This window comes from Mytilus galloprovincialis, chromosome 2 (genome assembly GCF_965363235.1).
Source record: "Mytilus galloprovincialis chromosome 2, xbMytGall1.hap1.1, whole genome shotgun sequence".
In the NCBI taxonomy this organism is placed as follows: Eukaryota; Metazoa; Mollusca; class Bivalvia; order Mytilida; family Mytilidae; genus Mytilus; species Mytilus galloprovincialis.
Window position 1 is genome coordinate 86,908,348 of NC_134839.1, and position 10,010 is coordinate 86,918,357.

General features: G+C 31.2%; 1 protein-coding gene across 1 annotated transcript in view; it reads right to left on the bottom strand.

Annotated features, from left to right (window-relative positions):
- Positions 1 to 8,903, bottom strand: part of LOC143064717 (voltage-dependent calcium channel type A subunit alpha-1-like) — a 206,669-nt gene extending 197,766 nt beyond the window's left edge. Inside the window, exon 1 of the mRNA XM_076237765.1 lies at positions 8,571 to 8,903. Coding sequence (XP_076093880.1) covers positions 8,571 to 8,619 — 49 coding nt within the window. The 5' untranslated portion in view covers positions 8,620 to 8,903. The remainder of the gene's footprint in view (positions 1 to 8,570) is intronic.
- Between the last annotated feature and the right edge of the window lie 1,107 nt (positions 8,904 to 10,010).

The window sequence follows — 10,010 nt, forward strand, 5'->3', positions numbered from 1 at the left end:
TTAATTGATAGGTAAAATTTCCTTTGAATGATTTTGCATTTGCAGTTGTTTAGCTAGAATTATTTCGTTTAATATACATAACTCATCGTACCACAACAAAATTTTAATTATTCATTTGAGTAGAATGTGATGAGAGAATTTTGCCAATGCAAAAGCAATGCAGTAAAAATAAAATAATATAGAGACAAACGCACAAACAGTTTGTATTTTTCTACATTGTTATCACAACCTAAATTAACACTATCAAATGGCAACTCGCAAACTTTTCAGTTGAACTATATTTATATTTAAAGATAAAAGTTTTAATTTGTTCTATTAACACCTACCTGTTAAAAAGATTGAAGTGTCATGTCGAGATAAAATTCAAAATGACATATTTATGAATAAATTCTCGCATAGACATAAACGAGAAAGCAATCCAACAAAATTACACAAAAACACATTTATAAAAGAAAATCTATTTTGATCACCAAAACGAGACGCAGTGTTTGAGCAACTTCAATATGATTAATAATTATAATCTTCTTAAATAAGTCTAATAAACATGTTGAGTTCAAAGATTATGATCGAAAGGTCAACTATAACTTGCCTTTCTGTCATAGTTATGGGAGAGGACGTCTCTAATGTTGTTATAACTTGTGTCCAATCCCTTTTGCTACTTTTGCAAATATAATATGTTTAAACTATAGTTATGAAATCAAGTACTGATTTGTCTTTCGATCATGAACAATGTATGGCAGTTACAGTGTAATTTAAAACATCGCTAAATAGTCTACCGACGACGACAGATAATACGTTGGAAACCAATACTATCCCCTGTCAAGGACGAGTAGTTTTAGTTTCTATACTAATAATTATATGTTAGTGAGTAGAAAGGCCTGCAAAGTTGAGTACAGTTGCCTTGGTTAAGAAAACGGCAGGTATTAGTAACTGATACCAGTATTAAGATAAGGAAATGTATGTACCATGTCATAACATAACAGTTGTTTTCATTTCGTTAGATGTGCTTGAGCTTTTGGTTTTTGCCATTTTATATAGGGAATTCTGTTTTGAGTTTCCCTTCGAATTCGATTTTTTTGTTATTTTACCTTTTTGGTTGGTCAATTATACGTACCATGTAATGTATTCTTACACATGTCATGTGTTCTTTTGACGTGGATTGTAACCCTTGGCTAGCTCTTGAGCTTCTGATTAGCTTTATAACTACCGATTCGGTAATTGCCTTTGCAATATTGCAAATTAATCGGAAAATCTATTCCCTAGTTTCAATTTTTAAATAAAGAATATGATTTTATTCATTAGTTATATTACTGCTGGAGGAAAAATCTGTTAACCCTCTATCCCAAGTAATTCTTGATTAGTGATTCTTTAATTACAGTAGTGAAACTCGTAAAGTGTTACTTCATTTCTCTGTGGCTCCTTAAGCGGCAGACGAAACATTCTGTTCCATGGAAAATAATCTATGGAATTTTTATAAAAATACCATTGCTTTTACTATATATATGATTATTGTGATGGTTTAAGTTCAAAATAAAAACAATAAGTTACATACGTATGGATGCGGTTATCAAAAACGATATCCTTATTGTAACACAACATATAACAGGCTATTATTTGAACTTGGAATTATTTTTAATTATGGAATTTGCATAATTCCTTGTGCTTGAAATTTTTAATAAATTCCATGTTTATTTGGTATAATAATGTTTTTAATGGTTCATAACACAATGTATTTTGTATAGATAGTGTTGTGCCCGGCACAGTACATTCTATTGAAAATGTATACTATCTTCTTTGTAATAGAACAGAACAGAACATTAAACTACCGAATATACATGGAATTTATTAAAAATTTCAAGCACAAGAAATTATGCAAATTCCATAATTAAAAATAATCCCAAGTTCAAATATTAGCCTGTTATATGTTCATTCGAGGAAAACCAAGACTGAAGTAATAGTAAGATTTTATCCAAATCCGAACGATATCATTAGTCATCTTAGAATGTGTTGCAATGTGACATCCAACCAATAGGAAATAAAATATCTTCAAAATTTTGAAAATAGCCAAGGAAGTGTCTTCATACAATTCGTGAAAATATTATATATATAGTTTCATTATTTGAATGTAAAGCTCATCAAATAAAACTGTTATCTGGCAATAGAATGGCATGACTTTTAGAATTACCATAATGAATATTAAAAGATGCACCATCAAGTATCTTTTGGATTGTATGAAATAACAGATGTTGTTCAGTGAAAACCACCAATACAAGTATATAGAGAAAATAGATGATCTATGGTCCAGAATATAGTTTAAAAGAATTGATCACATGTATTTTTCAATCAACAATAAGCAACAATAAAGTAGAAATCCAAAATATCAATGTATTCCAAAATTAAATAATTTCTCTTATATTTACAGTTCGAAAAGAAAATCGCTCCGCACGGAATGAATGCCTTGCACTTTCACAGTGTAATCTGTGTTTTACCCATTTGAGATGGCATAATAAATAGTTGAAGAAGAAGAATAAGGGTGAAAAGAAACTGACTGTTAGAAGCCAGAAGTACCTTTTACTTTTACTCTTTCAAGAACTGCAGTAAGGACCATGTTTAATTCAAAATTTGTTATAGAATGGAAAAACGCAACAGTTAGCTTTTCCATTCAATAATTCAATTTATTCTATCACTTCATTTGTCCACAGAAATTTTCTGTAATCTTACTGGAAGTCATTCTGCTTTTGATATGCGCTTTTAATTTGTAAACAAACCTTGCATCATTCATAAACTGCACTATGATCGGCTAATTTCCTCAAAGCCAACCTAAGGTTCTAGATATTTATGTTGAATTTCTATTCCTTCAAAGTTTTCGAATTTTTCAAACAAAGTGCATTGCTAAATTTTCTTGGTCAAAGAAGAATTCATAATGAAGTAATAAACTTAAAATATGTTGATTTAAAAAATTCTTCAAAACTGAATTAATTTGATAGCTAAATTATTTAAACGTGGTTATGGTAATATAAATTAAACCATAATACACCAAATGAACTATTTTTATGAAGTAATTGTGTGTCATAATAATTTCTAGAAATAAAGAAAAATGTCTATAATAAAAATCGTAAATTAGAATTAGTGTCAATTAAATAGGTTTTCTGTTCTTGTGACACTCTCAGTAGTTAATTAATATCATCGGTCAACCAATTATATTCTCTAGGGTCTTGTATCAGTGACAAAAATAACAGTATAATAAGTGTTAATATAAATGGATTATTAAACCTCGGCTTATTCGAACCACTAGTGTATTTCCCCCCATTACAAAGCATCAAAAATCAATGGTCGTTTCTATAGTCTTTTTGGGCTATGCTTTTACCTAGCTTTTGCTTCCGTTAAATTGTATAAGAGATACACTTCAATTCTATAACAATATAATAGATTCTGCTGTAGGAAGAAAACTTTGCAATTTATAAAACTGGTAGCCATTAAGTAAAAGGGTGTCTTTGAGAAACCAATAATCTATCATTTATGTTTTAATGAGTTCCACAAAGAGATTTCCAGCTGAATCAATGTTGGGTCAATGATCCACTACTAACAACAGACTATCTTATTTTGTTTTGACGGCCACCAGGATCAAAAGGAAACATGCACATGCATTTATAATTTGCATCTTAAAAATGGCAAGGCAGGACACTTTGCTTTAATTACTGTATCTTCACCTGTTTTCTGTGTTTAATATATAACACATTGGCTTCACGGTGCCTGTTTAATTGCTTTTTATTTGCCATCTCAATCTTGGAAAAAAGGATGAAACGAGGTGGATCCATTGACGATTATTCTTTATGTATTATCTATATATAATTTAGATTTTATTTTGATGAAGCCATTGTTGGTATTTTGTTTTCTCTAAATCTTGAAAACCATATTAATATCTTTACATGAATTTGAATAAAGAAACAGGCGAGGGTGATTGCATGAAACTAAAAGGAGATGGGATGGCCATATGTTCAAAAAAGTACGTGCCTCTTTTCCATTGCATGAATACAAGTACATAATGACATTACTAAAGGGAACATCTTTGTATTTCTCTTTCGATGCATTAATAAAGGCAACATTAGTGTACCGCAGTTCGAAGGATTTTTGAAAGTGACAAACGTCAAAGAAAACTTTGTTAAAAAACTTTGATTTACTTTGATCATCCCTTTGTTTCTCAAAAACTGTTTATAGTTGTTGTTTTTAGGTAATTGAACGCACGATAGAAAGTGAACATTTTGAAATTTACATATTTGACTGAAAATAGTAATTTTACACAGTATCTGGGCAAAATAATGGCCTGATTTATGTACAAAATGTGATTAACCGACAACAAATATAATATAAAACTGCAAACGACAACCACTGATCTTAATATTTTAATGACACGATTTCAAAATGAGGCTTTTTTTGCGCATAAAAACAAGAAGTTTGAAGACTTAATGCAAATATGTAAGACAAAAATAAAAACTTTTTTAATACCGATATTTGATGGACTAATGTCTTTTGATATCTCAAGTATGTCATTTCGTAGGTTTTAATTAAAAACAAATATTTTCGAATTCAAGTGACCAACAAAGTGAAGGTTCTGATTATTCCTTCTCCTTTATATAATCATTAGAATCAAAGGTTAAATGTATGTATGATAATTAGATATAAAACATTTTGTTTAATATTTTTTTTCACAGTCATGTGTTAAAGCTGTAAAAATGTTCTAGGTGACGAATGTGCTCTATGCATGCACATCTAAGTAAAATATCCCTCAGGCGTATTCGCCCTTTATATCTGTAAAAAAAACTGACAGGAAAATGGTAGTTTTTATCTAATAGTTTAATAGTTTCTATGTATGTTGCATTGTCGTTTATTTTTTGTTGCACTTCAGTGTTTCTGTTGTTTCGTTGTTTTCCTCCGGTAGTTGATGTGTTTCCCTCGATTTTAGTATGTAACCCGGATATGTTTCTCTCAATCGATCTATGAATTTTGGACATCGGTATACTACTGTTGCCTTTATTAAATTGCACTAAATCAACACAACCTCAATAACAGTCGAACAACCTGTAAATTACTATATGACGCACTAGCAGGCCAAAAGATTTTTTTTCAATCATGTTTAAGTAAGAAATTGTGTTTAAACTGCTTCAAATGAAAGTAATCGAAATCCCTGTTGGTGAACAAAACCAAACTGAAATAGCACTTTTAAATTTCTGTGTATTACTGCAGTTATTTGTGGTTTTGGGGAGCATTTCTATGTTCAATTATTAGATATTTAATATATATATATATATTTTTATAGATAACTCCACTAAGGATAAGATATTGATTTTGATAAAACTTATATGACAATGAAGATAAATGAATGGTTGTAGGATGACAGGAGGAAATATACATCTTTATACTCATTATCATACATTTTGTTAATAAAATCATTATATTATCTAGAGTTTTGGCATATTACTTTTTTCGAAACATTTGTGAAAATAAAAAAAGGATGAGTTTGTTAGACCATTAATGCACCCATTTGAATGCAAGCAACTGTTATTCATAAAAAAAGATAAGTTTAAAATAACATAAATTTTTGAGTGAAACATCTCTTTGTCTAAAAACATTATTAATGACAAGATGTCAACAATGTGTCAAACAATACGTCAATCAGTTCGATCCGAAGAGTGGGTGGAACGAATGATATAGATCATTACTGGAAAACAATAACTTATCAAATTTATAAGCAATTAATCCATGTAACAGGTTGCCTTCGGACTCCATTAGAAGAGTTGATGCTCGGTTACTTTAATCTGTACAAAATAAATGAATCGGACTACATTTTCCTTAGATTTTCATTAAGAGGAACCTGCCTTTTCTACCTAAGAAAATGTCTGTACCAAGTTAGGAATATGATAGTTTTTATCCATGACGTGTTTTAGCTTTTGATGTGGCCAATTGATTAGGGACTTTCCTTTTTGAATTTTCCTCGAAGTTCAGTATTTCTGTGATTTTACTTTTTTCAATAGTATTAGTCAGGTCTTCAACAACATATATACCTATAACAGATAAGCAGGAACTGTGGTCCAGAACATGCTTTCACTCGCATTAGTCAGGGCTTTTAAAACAGAAATGCCTCAAATGGATAAGAAAGAAATGTGATGATGGTGTAGTTCGAGCCAAGTTTGCAGACTACGTGGAAAAACCTGTAAAATTTTAAGTCAAACGAATATAGCAGTTATGTCTGCTAAATATAGACAGGAGGGGGTTGATAATTTAAAAGGGAGTGGTGATAATATAATCAAAGCTATGATCAAGTCAGAAGAGGGCTGATAATGCTAAAGGGAGGTTATGGTACATTCAAAGTTATGATCAATATATCTCAATAATAATTAATAGGCCGGAAGATTGGTAAAGGTTTAATCAAAACTATGGTTAGCATTGCCGAATACCATACAGTTACCTATACTTGCTTTAATCCACTTCATTTGAACACCTGTGGATATTTGTTTCATTGGCAATCATATATAAGAAAAAAGAAGACGTGGTATGATTGCCAATGAGAGAACTCTCCACAAGAGACTAAATGACACAGATATTACCAACTATAGGTCACCGTACGGTCTTCAACAAAGAGCAAAACAGTCTAAATAGTCAGCTATAAAAGCCCCGATATGAAAAATGTAAAACAATTCAAACGAGAAAACTAACGGCCTAATTTCTGTACAAAAAAATACCATATTTCCCTTAATTTGTATAGATAATTTTATGTATACAATGGATATCCCGTATCTGTATTGATGAACAAGCCCTGTAAAAGTATATTCAGAGCTGTAACTATCGACTTGTAATTGTGAAATAAACACATATATGACAAATGTGGATTTATAAAGATGAGCATTCATAGCAATCGTATGGTCAGAGCTAGGATTGTACCTGGAAAAGTCTGAACCGTTATTAAACCTGATATTAAAGGTATTATAATCTAAGCTGTGATAGAAAAAAAAGTCTACAATGGATAAGTCTGAGTCGTGATTATAAAAAAGGAGTGACAATGGTAAAATCAAAGATGCAATAACAGACATGTCTAACAATAGCCGGAGATATCATGATGAACATACCTAGTTGAAGTAGAGATATGATTGAAGGCATGGTTGGAAAGGGGAAAGTCTAATGTCCTTTATAGGTAAGCTTTGCAGTCATACGGTTAGAGCTAGGGTTTCAAACATGTTAAACAATAAGAAAATCTGAGAAATGATAATAAACAAACATGATAGTGGAGGTCTAGGCTATAAATACGGACATGTTTAACAAAGATATGTCGAAATATGATGTGGGAAAATTCTGGCAGAGATATAGTCAGAGTTATGATAACAGACATGTCTAACAATGGAAAAGTAGTAAGAAAAATGATCAACAAGCATGGCAGAAGTAAAGTCAATGAAAAAACCCATCTTATGTGGAAGAAATATATTTGATGTACCAGCCAGGTAGAGTTATAGTCTATAATCACAGACATTTTAATCAATGAATAAGTTTTAGGTATGGCGTTGAACAAGACAGTCAGTAATTTTGTCAAAGCTAGGATTCCGACACGTTTTACGATGGGAAATGTGGTCTGTAGCCTGCTAGACAATATTCTGTATTTGTATTATCTCGAAACTTGAATATTTTGTGAATTATAAATCCAGTATTTGCTGCATACAGTTGTCGCTCCTTATATCAATAAATTGTCTAATTAAAGGTAATTTACTCTCACATATAGAGCATGTCCTTTCGTTGCAATAATGCTATTGTTCGGGAAAGGGTGTTATCCAAATTTCAATTATTCGGTCTATATCATGCTAAATAAATAAATTGATGATTACTTTTCTTGCTTTAGCAATATTTTAATTTACATAAATCTGCTTTATAAAATATGGAGGTGTCATGTTAATGCCAACCAGACAACTAACCATAGGAGTCCAAATTACGTTGATTTAGGCAACTCTATGTTACCGTATGACCTTCAACAGAGAGACGTACTTTCAATTAGAATAATTTAGAGTGTCACTATATCTGAGAGTGTACGTTTCTTCATTTTTTGAATTCGATTTGTAAAGTTCATTTTGGGAGGTTTATAGTGAACAGGTTTGATGTGAATTATAATTAAGTTTTTCACCCTAGTATCCTTAAATTTCTGTTTTTTTTCTCTAGATTCTTACTTCTAGAACATATTAGAATACCAGATGTTTAGCGATTTTTAGACAACGATATCAACACTCATATTTCAGATACTTTGATTGAGAAAAACTTACTATTCTTTGTATATGAACTTATCTAATCCTGAAAATTTGCTTTTTGTTTTCCTCATTTTTTTTTCATGATTCATATACATTCTTAATTAATATTTGAAAGTAAAAATATGAACAAAATGTTTCAGAAATATTCATATTTTCACCTAAAAGAAAACAATTGTTCAATATGCATCAGCAGACACAATTGTAATTATGTATCAAAATTTTTGTAAGATTTGTGAAATAAACAAGTCTAGCTAATAAATGGAAAAAACGTATCGATTTCTTTACCTGACTTATCCCAGCTGTCGTCAGCATCATAATAATAATCCCTTTGCATCTTTTACCGAAACATATTTATATCCACTGAAATTTCCTCACAAAAATACGATTTTGATAATTCCAAGAAATTAACACACATATTAAATTACATTTTAAAATTTCCTTTAAAAAATCACTATTGTTTTAATTGAAATACATATCCTTGCGTCTCATTTTCTGCGTACTACTGTTCGATCATATACTATATAGCCTCCCGTTAATCTGCGTGTGTTCAATGAATGTCTTTAAAGAAATATTGAATTATATTAGCAGATGTACGGAGTTGATACAAACGTGACACGGCCAGGCAGAGGTATATTGCGGTATTATTAAAAATGTTCAATCACATGTACATATCAGTATTATTAATAATTTCATGTATTGACATTTTAAGAAAATCAATGTTTTATGAGTAAGATAACGTGACAGGTAAGTTAGATGTAGATTTCTTCAAATGAAACGCTTTTTGATGCTGTGATATATAATAACGACAATAATTATCGCATTCCAATATTAAACCTTTCCAAGCGCCAAGTGCACGAGGAATAAGCAGTACATAATTAGTTTCTAACGTACAAAATTAATTGAAAAAAGTACATTTTTTTTCACAGAAAATTATTTGTAAAAAGTGTTCATTATACAGTTGGACTGGTCTACAGACATCCCTTATACAACGGTGCTGGATTGTTATATTGACTCGCCCTTAAACAGTTGTGTTGAGCTGACATTATATTTGTCTTTTTTTAATGTTTGCTGATCTGCTACAGATACAGACTAAAAGGAACCGGATGTTCAGTGGTTGTCATTTGTTGATGTGGTTCATAAGTTTCTCGTTACTCGTTTTTTTATATAGATTGGACCGCTGGTTTTCCCGTTTAACTGATTTTGCATAGTCGTGTTTGGGGCCCATTATAGCTTACTATTCGGTGTGAGCCAAGGGTGCGTGTTGAAGACCTATAATGGTTTACTTTTACAAATTATGACTTGGATGGAGAGTTGTCTCATTGGCACTCATACCACATCTTCTAATATCTATCTCCTTATACAGCTGTTGTGTTGGTATATAGACTCGCGCTTATACAATTGTGCTGGGTTACTATAGAGACTCGCCCTTATACATGTGTGGTGAGCTGGCATTATACTCGTCTTATTAAGGTTATGTTGATCTGGTAAATATACAGACTACTCCCTATATACAGCTGTAAGGTTGGTATAGAGACTCGCCCTTATACAATTGTGTTGGGTTACTATAGCGACTCGCCATTATACAAATGTGCTGGGTTACTATAGAGACTCGCCCTTATACAATTGTGTTGAGCTGGCATTAGATTTATCTTTTTAATGTTTTGTTGATCTTGTACAGATACAGACTTCCCTTATACAGCTGTTTGGGTGACATATAGACTGGCC